General features: G+C 33.7%; 1 protein-coding gene across 4 annotated transcripts in view; it reads right to left on the minus strand.

Annotated features, from left to right (window-relative positions):
• Positions 1–4,835: 4,835 nt before the first annotated feature.
• The window catches only part of LOC115213094 (copine-8), a 266,723-nt gene continuing 257,269 nt past the window's right edge, over positions 4,836–14,289 (minus strand). For all 4 annotated transcript variants that reach the window (XM_029782016.2, XM_029782015.2, XM_029782017.2 and 1 more), the window contains 3 exons: positions 13,293–13,350; positions 7,893–7,966; positions 4,836–5,373 (listed from right to left, as the gene is read on the minus strand). In XM_029782016.2, coding sequence (XP_029637876.1) covers positions 5,170–5,373; positions 7,893–7,966; positions 13,293–13,350 — 336 coding nt within the window. In that variant the 3' untranslated portion in view covers positions 4,836–5,169. The remainder of the gene's footprint in view (positions 5,374–7,892; positions 7,967–13,292; positions 13,351–14,289) is intronic.

The raw sequence follows: 14,289 nt of genomic DNA on the forward strand, positions 1-14,289 counted from the left end.
GATTTTAATACACGTTTTCTTACCAAATGTTGGTTTTGACAGTTAAATGTGTTTTATATCAATATAAGAGATGTCTCGACTCTTATGTTAATATATAAATATAAGAGTTATCTTATGGTGACAGAACCCCAAAGTCAAACTTTCTTCTGCTAAGAATAATGTAGTATTAAAAAAAGATAATATAACAAGATTTCATATGAACACCAAATCCATGAACATAAGTTATGGTAGCATGAAAAATTGCACAAATTATTAAGTTAATTTTTGACATTAAAAAAAGTCTTCACATTTTCCCTTTAAATACAATCTTAACACTTCAGCATTTAAACTGACTCATATCCAGCCCAAATATTCTGCTTGTTTTATGTTCAAACTGGCCAGATCCAGTCTCTCTCACCTAACCTACAATGTCATTTTGAGAATAAATAATCATATCATTGATATCTCAAAGATACAAGACCATGCATAAGTATTTCAAAACAATGTGAATAAATATGTATTACATTTGACAGAATAATGTGAATTCCGAAGGGTTAACATACAAAGTACCTGTTAAACTTGTTCCTGTTTATTTTATGAAAGAAATTATCTTCTTCATTTGGATCACAAAAAAAAACTGCTTATTTTTGTACCACTATCCATTTTTATTTATTTATTTTTCCAATATAGATACGGGTATAGATATAGTTAAGTTGCTTCCTTTGCAACCATGTGGTTTCAGGTTTAGACCCACTGCATGACACCTTGGGCAGGTGTCTTCCACTATGGCCTTGGGCACTGTAAATGAATTTAGCAGATAGAAATTGTGTGCGTGTGTGGTGTGTGTGTGTATCTTGTGTTTGTCTCCATCACTGCTTGACAACCATGTTAGTTTGTTTACAGCCCCATAACTTAGCAGTTTGATAAAAGAGTACTGGAGTTGATGTGTTCGACTAAACCCTTTATGGCAGTGCCATAGCATGGCTACAGTCCAGTGAGTTAAATAAATAAATGACAAAAGAAAGATACTCATTGTATCTTTACAATTTATTCTTTAGCCTTGATTTTATTTTGTTTTGTTGTTTCATATCTATTTATCTTAGTAAAATGGTAAAATGGCTGTGATATTCCTTTTGGGTTGAGACAAACGATTTTAAAGCTGGATGTCCTTCCTACTGCTAATGAATTAATTTCCTAATGTAGGAACAGAAGCTGTTCTCATTTGGATAAACTGAAACAATAGTAGATTAATATGATTCAGACCTTAGTAGAACCAATAATGGTTATGTGATGTTCTGAACCCATGACTATGAGGTTAATAATGTATTATCTCCATCTATCTGACTATCTTCTGTGCTTACCATTCCTGGGAAGGTCATGAGGGTAGAGTCCTCAGGCAATTGCTCCACAGGGTTCTGTCAGAAGCAACTGTCATAATACTTTCCAGATGGATTCCCAAGCAAAACCAACTGAGACTAAGGATATTACCCAACCATTTCATTCTTAGTCTACTCCTAGGTCTCCTGCTGGCTGGCATGACTTGAAGAATCTGTCTGGTGGTTCTTTCCTGCAACATTCTAATCACATGTCTGTAGTGCCAGAGCTGTGACTTCTCAGAGACAACCTTTAGGCTCAACCTGAAGACAGACCTCATCTTTGAGCTATGTTGTGCTTCAGTTTAACACAGAAAATGTATTAGCTGTGGCATTAACTACTAAAGCAGTGCTTTTCAAAATTTTTGCTGGAGCGGAACCCCAACGAAACATTCCACTGGCTCGAGGAACCCCTGTGCAATAATTTAATAGTCTTATGCACACATATCTGCACAGGAGAATTAAAAATTACTGCCGATTTTAGCAGTTTTGTAACATCTTGCGGAACCCCTGGACTGTACTGGCAGAACCCTGGTTGAAAACCACTGTACTAAAGTATCAATTCAATAGGTTGCTCAGAGAAAACTAACTTAAGCACTGCTGTTACATCATAAAAAATAAAAGAATCTGAATCATATTTAAATGATTAAATCTAAAAGGAAGATGAAAGAGGAAGATATGCTTGACATCTCACTATGTAAAGGACTTATTTCAAGTGAAGTTTGGATCTTGAAGTTGCTTTGTCAATTGAATAAACTCGAAAATAACTTTTAATGGAATTAACTTCATACCAATATTCAAACATTACTTTTATCAGAAATAATAGTGAGTTAACTTTAGAAAAAAAAATTGGCTTGCTCAGTAGGAAGTGGTTATGCCCAAGGCCTTCTCAAGTCCTCAGAGATTGGTGAGATTGATGTGGTTAACGTTAGTCACTTATAGTTAAAATGCATAGAAGATGAGAATTCCAGAGACCTGACATTCTGTGAGTAAAGGCTGGTCCTAGTAGTAGTTAGTGCAGAGCCTGGTGGTGGTGGTTTTGAGGGTGGACATAATACAGATGATGTAAAGAGGGGAGATGAGTGAATTGGGAGTGCCTGAATCGAGGCAGCACAAGACCAGCCAGTTCTAAGGAACAGAGGTCACTAAAGTAATGATGAAAAAGGCAAAGAGGAGACACCATGTCTGTGGCTCAAAGGTTAAAATGTGGAAGCAGTGACTTTTCTGTTTTTGATAAAATATATTGCTAGAATGTACAACAAACTGTGGTCTCCAAACTCATTTATATCTGATCCACTTTGGCATTGACAGGGTAAAAATTGGTTAAATGGAGCGTGTGAGTGTGAACACTTTTACTAAGGCTGAATTGCAAGGGTAAAGATTGAATTTATCACTTCAAGCTAACACAACAGTTGTTCTCTAAAGACAATGAATATTTATAATAGTAAAGTGTATTTAGTATTTATTACACTGATAGACAGACTGCATAAGAAAGAGGATGTCTTGGTCACAGAGCAGTGCTGATATGATATGACTGCTGATTCTTTGGCATCTATCAACTTGGTCAGATGCAATTCTTTAATTCAAAGGACCATACAGCAGCTGTATCATTTTGCCTAATAAACTCCCCCACCCCTACAAATGATAATATCTTCCCTGTTCATTTCTGGGTTTTCATCAATGGAGAAATTTATCTTTGAATGTTGCTTGCAATTTTTGATATTTTTAAAAACTTGAAATAATGTTTTTGAAGTTATAAAAGAGCATAGAGGTTATATGGGAAATTCTAATGTTTATCTACTGACATATGTGAAATAGTTACAGCCAGAAATTGAAGCAGCAGAGTCATAGGCTTCACTGAATGATACTTCTTGCAACATTTGGATTATTCTGGCCAACCAAAAACAAAACTTCTATTGGAGTGGGTTATAATCTAATGGACTGAATTCAGTATATTTTCAGCATTTATCTTATCAACCCTGGTAGGGTTTCAATTCAGAATGTAAATGAAGGAAAACAATACCTTAGGTGATTTACTTCAGCACTTCATTTATGCCAACTCACAGCACTTGCAATTTCAGTATTGTATGTCTAAAGCACACCATCTTGTTGCTGGATTGAATGTATGAACTTCGTATACTAAATATCTTTACCATATTGCCATCTTTACATAGTGTGTATGTGCATGCATGAATATGTGAAATAAACATTACTTATCCAAGTGCAAAAAAAAACCAAAAAAAAAAAAACAAAAGACGATTGTTCATCAGAAGGACAGCACTCTAAATACAAGTAAAAATTTTGATTTTGAAAATTTTTTTAAATAAAATTTATTCCTTTCAAATTCTGTATTTTGAGTTATATCATATAAAATGAATATATTTATAGGATACTTTATATATATGTATATACATACATATATATGTGCATGAGTGTGTGTGTGTGTGTGTGTGTGTGTGTATATATATATATATATATATATATATATATATATACACATATGCATATATATATGCATACATATATACATGTAGAAATACACACACACATACACATGCAATAAACAGTTTTTATTTTAAATGATGGTTGATTTGTTAATCAAGGTTAAATAATGATCATTGTTAACGTAGAGGACACTCTATATCAGTTGCATTATCAGATTGCAGCATAACCACAGCAGAATGGTCGAAACCAGTAAAAGAGTATGTGTGTGTGTATATATATATACGCACATATTTATATACATACACACCCTTTTTTTATTGGGAGTGGTGGATAGGTGTGCATATGTATTTCATGTATGTGTGTGTTTAAATTGATAGATATGATGTTTAAATATTTAAAAAAATAATGAGATAAAAAATAATTTATGGGCACAAATAGTTTGTGAACCACAGAAAATAGTTGTTCAATGACAAATCTGAAAACTATGATTAGAAGTATGTGTGAGTTTGTGTATGTACATGTGGGTATATATGTATGTTTTTTGTGCATGAGCATGTGTGTGTGTAGATATGTGTATGTTTTAGAGGAAGTCAAGCAAGGCAGGATTCTAATATAAATGAGACTCAGATTTTGTTTGTTGTAAATACTAATTTTTGCTTAATTGAAGAAGATATCATTTCTTAACAAACTCAACAGGTTGCCAGCAATTATTAGTAATTATAAATTAAGAGAATTAGCTAGCTAACTAGGTAGCTAGCAATTTATAAAAGAGAGATATTGAAACAAAGAAATATAGAGTTGGCATATTGGATGATATATATATATATATATATATATATATATATATATATATATATTATATGTATGTATGATGCGTGTTTGTGTGCATATATATATATATTATATGTATGTATGATACGTGTTTGTGTGCATATATATATATATATACATACACACACACATATATATATAAGAAGTAGTCATTATTGGAAAGCTTTACATCATGAAAAAAAGAAAAAAGATGTAAAAAAAAAGAAATAATATTTAAAATATTTAAAAGGTTTTTTTTTTCACTGCAGATCAATATAATTTCCAGATATTTGATATTCTTTGCATAATTTTTCAGTGAATTAAAGTTTCACTGATATTCTGCACAAGAAAATGTACATGTTATTTATATATATATATCAAAGGGTTTGTTTTTGTTTTGTTTTCTTCAATTATGGATATAGCTTAGCATAGAAGTGAACTGAAAGATTCAGTGTGTCACCATTGCAAGTAAATGATGCAAGGTGGACGGAAAATGGGAAGGCTGTTGTATGGTTTTTTTTTTCAAAATGTTAGTAGAAAGAGATTCAAGTTGTTATTCCCTTCATTGTTCGGATGCAGGCAAAGATGTGATGGAAGAAATGGTTGGCTGTCTCATTAATGGTGGTTTTGGTTTTATGCTGTGTTTTTTCATGTAAGACAAGAACTGATCTGGTATTTCTTCAAGTACTTCTTTAGCCAAACGAGCTTGTATGGTCAAGGAATTATCTCCTTGATTACTAAATGTGAAATTCCTCATTGGAACAAACTGGAAAACAGAATAAGGAAAAATAAATATGAATAAAAAAAGAATATGAATTAGAATATCCAACTTAACTTGGTTGTGTTGTGTATAATGCCTTAGCCTGCTGTAAACATCCCAAATTTTGTCAACCGACAATAGAATTTTGTTGCTTTTTAGCATTCATCAATACAAAATGACTTTTGGGGATATCTACAGCATTATAAAAACATGCAATTTAACTTGGATGTGCTAATTAATACTTGTTACAAAAGCTGCTTCTGTTGTGAATAGATAAAACAAAAGGATGTTAAAAAAAAATATTTGCAATTTTTCAGAAAAGTATTTTGGAGGCCAGAAACAAAGAGGCAGCATTTTTATGTTAATTCCTTCATTTTCTCATTACCAGTTTAAAAAGGATACTTTTTTTTTTTTACAAAAAACTATTAAAGACAAAAATACCACGTCATTTATTTATTCTCTCTTAAGCATACAGAAATGTGCAAATCTGTGTATGCATATAAATGTGCACTACCTACACATACATACACGCACGTTCCATTTGTCCGTAATTTTTTTTTCTTCAGTAAATAATACAGAGTGTCATAAATTATCGTTACAGCTTCCACAAGTTATTGTATCTATTGTTATGTGCAGCCAATTGAGCCCGAATAGGAGTATCCTGATGTTTCTAAAAAAACTTTATTTGTCTGCCTATATTTTCCAGTAAACTCTGCTGAGTTACTCTTATTTTTTTTTATTTGTTTCTGAGCTTTTCAAATTGTAAAGGTAATTTATGGACACTTTGTATACTGTATTTCATATCTACTTTTTTAACGATACAAAATTTAGTTTTTAATGTTGTGGTTGAAGGGAGGTTACTCTGCATGACTTCTTTCCCCTTGCTTCTTGATTGGATAATTTCGGCTCAGTATTGGAGGCTCATAAAACACTTGTCAAAGAATCGGTAGAATGACGTAGAAAAATGCTGGGCGTAATTCCATCTTCTGAATTCAAACCCTTCTGAGATCGACCATGGAATTTCATTCTTCAATGCTCAAATTCTAGGCTTTGTTCCTATGTCAAAAACTACAATATTTACAATATTGCTAATATTTATAGTTAGGTGTTTATAATGCAGATGTTTCTTCTTCTTCTTCTTCTTCTTCTTCTTCTTCGTCGTCGTCGTCATCATCGTCGTCATCATCATCATCATCATCATTATTATTATTGTTGTTGTTGTTGTAGTGAGATGGCAGAATTGTTAGCATGCTTAGTGACATCTCATTTGTCTTTATGTTCTGAGTTTAAATTCCGCCGAGGTTGACTTTGCCTTTCATTCTTTAGGGGGTCAATAAAATAAGTACCAATTGAGCGCTGGATCCAATGTAACTGCATTGTCCCCTCTCCTAAAATATCTGACCTAGTACCAAAATTTGACCCCATTATCATTAGTATTATTATCAAAGTTGCTTAAGGTGACAAGCTGGCTGAATATTTCTTTCCTTTCTTTACGTTTTGAGTTCAAATTTTGCCTTTCATTGTCTTGGGTTTGATAAAATAAAGTACCAGCCAAGTACTGGAGTTCATAGTATAAACGAACCATCTCCTTTCAAAACCACTGGCTTTATGTGTGAACCAGAGACCATTAAGTCAGCATGTGGTATTTCTTTTGGCTCTTTAAATTTCTGAGTTACAGCCTATATCAGACACCATTATATTATATAATACCCAGAGCAATGAATTGATAGAATTGTTGAAGCATTAGACAAAGTGCCTTGCAGTATTCATATATGGTTCTTTACATTTTAAGTTCAAAATCTGCTGAGGTCAACTTTGCTTTTCATCCTTTCAAGGTGGGTTGATAAATTAAAGTACCGGTGAAGTATTGAGATCAATGGTATTGAGTAAACCCTTTCCCCAAAATGCTGACCTTGTGCCAAAATCCGAAAGCCATTATTATTATTATTATTGATTATTATTATTATTATTCTTGTTATTATTAATTATTATTATTAAATATCATTATTATTATTATTATATTAAATATTATTATTATTATTATTTCACTTAATAAAAGGATGTTGGATGGAAGAACTGATGGTGAAATAGACCAACTGTTTTGCTGTATTTAGTTATGTACCTTCACTTTCTGAATTTAGATATTTTCAACTTTGTCTTTCATCTTTCCAATGTGGTTGATTAAATTGTAAGTACCAATCACTTCACTTTTGAGTTACAATGCCTCCAAAGTTCATAGTTCCTCTATGAGCCTTAGTTTCTCCATATGATATTATGCTTCTATGTTTCAAAAAAGGATTTTCTGTGTATTTGATATTAGTTACTATGCCTCTCTGAATTACAATGTCTCTAACAGTTACAGTTCCTCTATGAGTTACAGAATCTTCATATAGTATTATGCTTCTGTGTTTCAGAAAAGAATTTTCTGATTGTTTATTTGAGATATCAAAAGTAAAATTCCAAAATAACAAGCATCAATAACATCAGGGAAATAACACACAATCAGTACAAGAAATATATCTCACCTGAACGATATCTCTTTCAGCATATCTGCCCCGTGATGAAACTCTGACTTCATCTCCGTCTAAGATTTCCATAGCTGGAACATTAAAGAACATATTTATCATACATGTCTATTAGTCAATACGAGAGATGAATGTCTCCAAAAACTACAGAGTGAAGTTGGTAATTGACTTCAAATTTAATAACATCAAGTAAATAATACAGAAACCTTCTTCTGAAATAATGTGTAGGTCTTGTAGCAGGATTTATAATTAAACTTGCTTCCTCCACAGCTGGAAAGGCTGAAAAATGCTGGTGTTAGCATTACTACCCAAAGACACAATAAAATACCTTAAAAGAAATATGAACTCACAACAAAATTGTTACCTTAAGTTACAACTCATTTAGCCATTTCTGTTCTACATATGTTAATTACAACCATGATGTCAACAACAACACTGACATTGAAAATCATTATTAAATCTTAATATGTATATTAATGAAATTTCATAAGATTAAACGATGACACAATAGAACTGTTGTCGTTGTTGTCATCAAGATGGTGAGCTGGCAAAATCACTAGTGCATCAGACAAAATGCAATATTTCATTTGGTGCTTTACATTCTGAGTTCAAATGCTGCCAAGGTCAACTTAGCCTTTCATCCTTTTGGGGTTAATAAAAACAAGTCCAGTTAAATACTTGGGTTGATGCAACTGAGTACCTACCTTGTCCTAAAATTACTGACTTTGTGCCAAAATCTGAAAGAACCATTATTATTATTATTATTGCCTTTGCACAGTTTCTAACACTCAGCTGTTCTCTACCAGTGAACTAAGGTAACACCTCTTATTTTTTGAGAACCTTCTGGAGTATGTGAATGGTTCCAAGCAGTGCTGTTTTCTGCAAGTGCTCCACCCTTATTGCAGCCCTTATTTGTTCCATGTACTTCGAGATTTTTGCTCACTGTTCCCAGGGCTCCGACAATTATTGGTACCACTGCTACCTTTTTCCTCGACCACAACTGTTTAACTTCCCAAGCTTAACAGTCATACCTCTCTGTAAGTTGACAAAGCATGTCTAAATTTAATACCCTTCAGCATGATAGGTAGCAGTTTGGGTGTTGTACCAAGTGTACCAATCACCACAGGAACAACAGTCATTTTCGTCTTCCACAATCTCTTTATCTCTCTGGTTAGGCCCTGATAAAAGAGGTCAGCTGGCAAAATCATTAGCATGTCGTACAGAATGCTTCATGGCGTTTTTTCTTGCTTTATGGCCTGAGTTTAAATTCCACTAAGGTTGACTTTGCTTTTCATCCTTTCGGGGTCGATAAATTAAGTACCAGTGAAACACTGGGGTTGATGTAATTGACTAGTCCCTTCCCCCTAAATTTCAGGCTTTGTGCCTATAGTAGAAAGGATTATTATTATTATTATTATTATTATTATAGAAGTAAAGGCAGATCATTCTCTATCTTGATTTCCTTCCTTATTATCATTAATTTTAATGTCTCCCTCCCATTTCTCATATCATCTGTGTTAGGCAAGGTTAGTTTCTGTGGTTGGGCTTCTATTAGTTAATAAGAACTGTGATAAAGAAGCTTGATCTATTCTTTGTATCTCCAACATAAGAAAAATATATGATGCATAGTTTTCCATTTCTTTGTTACTCTCAATGCACAAGAGATGAACACCATTAAGATCAAGTTAACAGACTGTACTTTCTTCACTATTCTTCTTCAGTTTGTTTTACTTCCTCAGTGATGTTGAAATAAATGCTTAATGGCCTCTTAATACTTTTCAGGGATTACTGGATGAGATTTTCTTAAAGAACAGATCCACCTGATTGTAACATTATCATTTTGAATAGTGAATATGTGATGTGTATATAATCAACAATGAATTCTATATTTTAAATTCTCTTTATGAATGATAACAAAGTCATTCAAAGTATCTTCTGTTTCCTTTCACTCAATTGTATATAGCATTTTATGCTTAAATCTAAAGAGATTTCAGGATTACATCTTTGATATATAACGATTGCATCTCAGAGAAGATGCTTCCCTTTCATTCACCTTTGATAAATGTAAATTGACCAAGAGGAATTCATGTCATTAGACAATGTCCAATGATCACATATTGTCATATAATAACATCAATAACTATTTTTAAAAACAGATATTAAATAAATATCATTTATAATCAATTTTGCAAGTATTAAAAACAAGTATTCAGTGAGTGATTCTGGGATATTTCTCAAACTTTAAAAACTTTAATAAGTTGTTGCAGCTACTATCAGTGAATCCTACAAATGTGAGTTATTCCAGTGAAGATTACAGATATGTGACTTAGACTGAGATTCAGTGAAGACCGTTGTTGATATACAGTCAGTGAAAGTAAAGGATGGTGCAAGTTTCTGAAGGGAAAAACATCAATACTGTTTCAAATCAAAACTAAATATTTTAGTTGAAATATTTATCAACTAGTAACACTTTTTACGTTTGCTCTGCTTTAATATTATTTTTATATCTTCATGTGCATCACACAAATATTCTAGTTGACAGCTATGTGAAAAGAACTGAGGGTGAAAGTGAAGTGATTGGAAACAATATCAATATCAATTATCAATATCATTATTACCACCATCTGTCTTTTTTCTATGCTTGTACGCATCAAAGTTTAAGCATTTCTCTTCACTGACGTTGGATGTATTTTCATAAAACCAAGACATACCTTTTAATAAGGGGAGAGCAATAATAATGTTCATAAAAGCATTCAGTGGTTAACAATTAAAGAAAAAAAAGTAACATACTTTTATTGGTTTGTTTTTCTTTGAATGTATGAAATATGTTACTTAGGGATATAAGTATCAACATTTTTGTAACCTTGCAGCTATTAGATAAACCAAATCAAATAAATAACTAGAGGAACAAATAATTCCACTCAATATCTTGGCTGTAGTTGGTAGTAGGAAAACAATTCTACTAGACAGTAGTGAGAACAAAACTCGGTCACTGGAAAATACTTGTATTGAAAAATATAAACATGAAGATGAGACTAGGCAAGAGTCAGACCTCCCTTGAGGAACAGACAGAAAAAATGCTTCATAGCTTCATTTTGAATAAGTCCTAAGATAACTGTCTACCAACTGCATGTGGGCTAAAATTAAAAGACCTCCTTCAGTCATGAATGGCCTTGGGATTGCACCTAGAAAGTTCCCATCCGAGGCACAAGTCTAGGCAAGGTTGTTTATGGAAGACCATCAGTTGTGCATGCATACCAACTTCCCCTCTCCATGCCACTGATGATATCCAAGGGAAAGGCAAAGGCCGATAAAGCTTTAGCATCAGTGGCATTGCAACTCATTTCTACAGCTGAGTGAACTGGAGCAATATGAAATAAAGTGTCTTGCTCAAGGACACAACACACAGCCCGGTTCAGGATTCAAACTCACTACCTCATGATTGTGAGTCTGATGTTTTAACCACTGAGCCACGTGCCTTCACTTGCATGTGGACTAGTTCATGTTGGCAAGAGGAAGAAAAGATGTGTCTATTTCAGTTGGTTCACAAACTCTTCAGCTCGAATACTAGGTTCTTAACAAGCATGATTTATAGTTGAGCAGCAAAAGAGTTAACAGTTTTTATAATTAGATCTAAATGAAACATTTCCCAAATTTTTTTACAAGCCATCAAATTATGAAATCCATACAAAATATTCTAAGGTTTGGCTGAAATATTAAAGTTAATCTGTGTAAGTAAGACATCGTTATTCTGTTTTATTTTTCTTATACTGAAAATGAAAAAAAAAAAACCAAAGGAAAATGTGGAAAAAAAAAACTAAAACAAAAAACAAAATAATGCAAATTCTCTCTCACTGGCCAACCATGTACCTCCTCTAAAGCAAGACACCTATTTCAGTCTCCCTATTTCTCTGTCACACTCTAACCTTTCCTCATCTGCAACTGGATCACCCCCTCTAATGCACGCACTGTTGTGGCAAGACATCTACTTCTGTCTCTCTGTCTCTTTTTCACACTCTAACTTTTCATCCTTTGACACAAGTTCCCCTCTTCAAATGCCCTTGTCCCTCTCATAACTCCTTGTCTTGCAAGTTACTTGTTTACTCTGCCTGTGCTGGTGTCACGTTAAAAGCATGCAGTCTATACTAACATGGTTGGTATTTGGAAGGGTGTCCAGCTGTAAAAATCATGTGAAAACTAAACTCACCTGTGCTAGTACCCTTCCTAACACCAACCACTCTGTAGAGTTTTTCTACCTGGCTGGCTCCTGTCAACTGTCTCACCCAGTTCACATGGAAGATAGATGTTTGATGATGATGATGATGTAACTAAACACTGGTCACACCAAATAATCATAAAATCTTAGGAGATTCTGTCTGTCTGTCTCACACACACACACACACAAACAGCCTGATTTTCTGGCATCACTCAGAGTTTGTTTATGTACATGTCTTTATGGGGCCTTGCTGAGCGAATGAGGTTGTACTGGAATAGTCATTCTTGTTGTACTTTTGCATTTTGTATTTGTCAACACAAATATATGCACCAAGACCGTACACAAAGAAAATGCACAGGTATGGTTTTGTGCTTAAGAAGCTCACTTTGCGACCATGTGCTTTTGATTTCTGTCCCACTGCATGGCACCTTGGGAAAGTATCCTCTACTATAGCCCAGAGCTGACCAATGGCTTGTAAGTGAATTTGGTAGATGGCAACTGTATCAAAGCTTTCTGTATATATAATAATGATAATAATTCATTCCTTTATTGGCCACAAGGACTAATATAAATCAAAACATTAAAGGACAACACAAGACAATATACAAAGGATTTAAAAAAAAAAACATTTGTGTAAACATTTGATAATAATAAAACAATGTAACAAGTAAAACACTCCTAATAGAGGGAAGGCACATTAAACTTTTTTTACAGGCGTATTCTCAGAATTGTTCTATCCAAACTGGCCATTTTTCCAACATCCACCCACCTTTTACTTGTTTTAGTCATTAGACTGCAGCCATGCTGGGGCACAGCCTTGAAGAACATTTTAGTTGATTGAATTGAACTCAATACTTTTTTTTTTAAGCTTAGTACTTATCTTATCAGTCTTTTTTACCAAGCCAATAAGTTATGGGGGCATAACCACATCAACACTGGTTGTCAAGTGGTGGTAGGGGGACAAACACAGACACACACACACACACAGAATGAGCTTCTTTCAGTTTCCATTTATCAAATCCACTCACAAGGCTTTGGTTGCCAGATGTTATAGTAGAAGATGCTTGCCCAAGGTGCCATGCAGTGGGACTGAACCTGGAACCATGTGGTTGGGAAGCAAATTTCTTACCACAGAACCACACCTGATGTTATATGCAACAAAATCAATAAAAATGATAACAAACCTTCAAAATCAGCATCTCCAATACCAATAATAATAATAGACATAGGAAGTTTTGAGGCCTAAAATGTAAAAAGATGGAAAAGAAATTACATTGTAGTAATAAACAATATGGTTGTTTTGATATCACTTTAAAAAAAATATTTTTAGTGTTTTATATCTGTTTCTCTTTGCTTGAATTTGTGAAATGCTCTGTGTATTGGAATTAGTGCTTCTGTATCTGGATGTCCTTTAATAAGACTAGAAGACTGCAGTTGGAAAAGGCTCATTTAGGTCTGAAGTCACAGGGATGAAGACAATTTAGTAGTGTACTAGTGGAGATTAATAGGATAGATGTATATGGTTAATTTTAGAGGATACAAGATATATCTCACAGATGCTCTGGGATGCATTATCACTTATGTTTCTGGGGCCTCAGAAAAATTTCAGGTCTTTTGAAATCAGATTTTTTCACTCAGTTGACCCAGCTGGGGTTGATCAAGTCCTAGCTTTTATCTCAGTAACAGCAAATCACTGGTCTGCCCTCTTAATCCAAAGCCACTTGGTGGCTTTCTTTGCAGCTTGAGTCATGAAATTTATGGTGTTTGTCTTTGCTGCACTTGTAACTCCAAGTCCAGTCAAAGCTTTTCAGAATGAACACCTAATAAAACCCCCATCAGCCTACTTCAAATGTCTCGTAAAGTGCTGCCAGTCTTAGTTTCTGCTCTGCTCTACCAGCTCATAGTATTTGGTAAGCTTTTTCTCACGAGCCTTCTCCATATATTCTTTCCAGAGCATAGACACTTCTAAGTGATCAGACTGTGTATACATTAACTTGACTATTTTAATCGAACATATATATGTCATCTTTGAAATATCTGTTGATAGACAATTCTGTTTTATTCCACCAACCAACCAATGTACATTTACCACTACATCAGCATCAATGGTGAAGGCAGTGCTTATCTGATGAGGTCTTGCTCTATGTAATTACATTCCTTTAATTTCTCCAAGTTCAAATA

The sequence above is a fragment of the Octopus sinensis genome, linkage group LG6 (genome assembly GCF_006345805.1).
Source record: "Octopus sinensis linkage group LG6, ASM634580v1, whole genome shotgun sequence".
In the NCBI taxonomy this organism is placed as follows: Eukaryota; Metazoa; Mollusca; class Cephalopoda; order Octopoda; family Octopodidae; genus Octopus; species Octopus sinensis.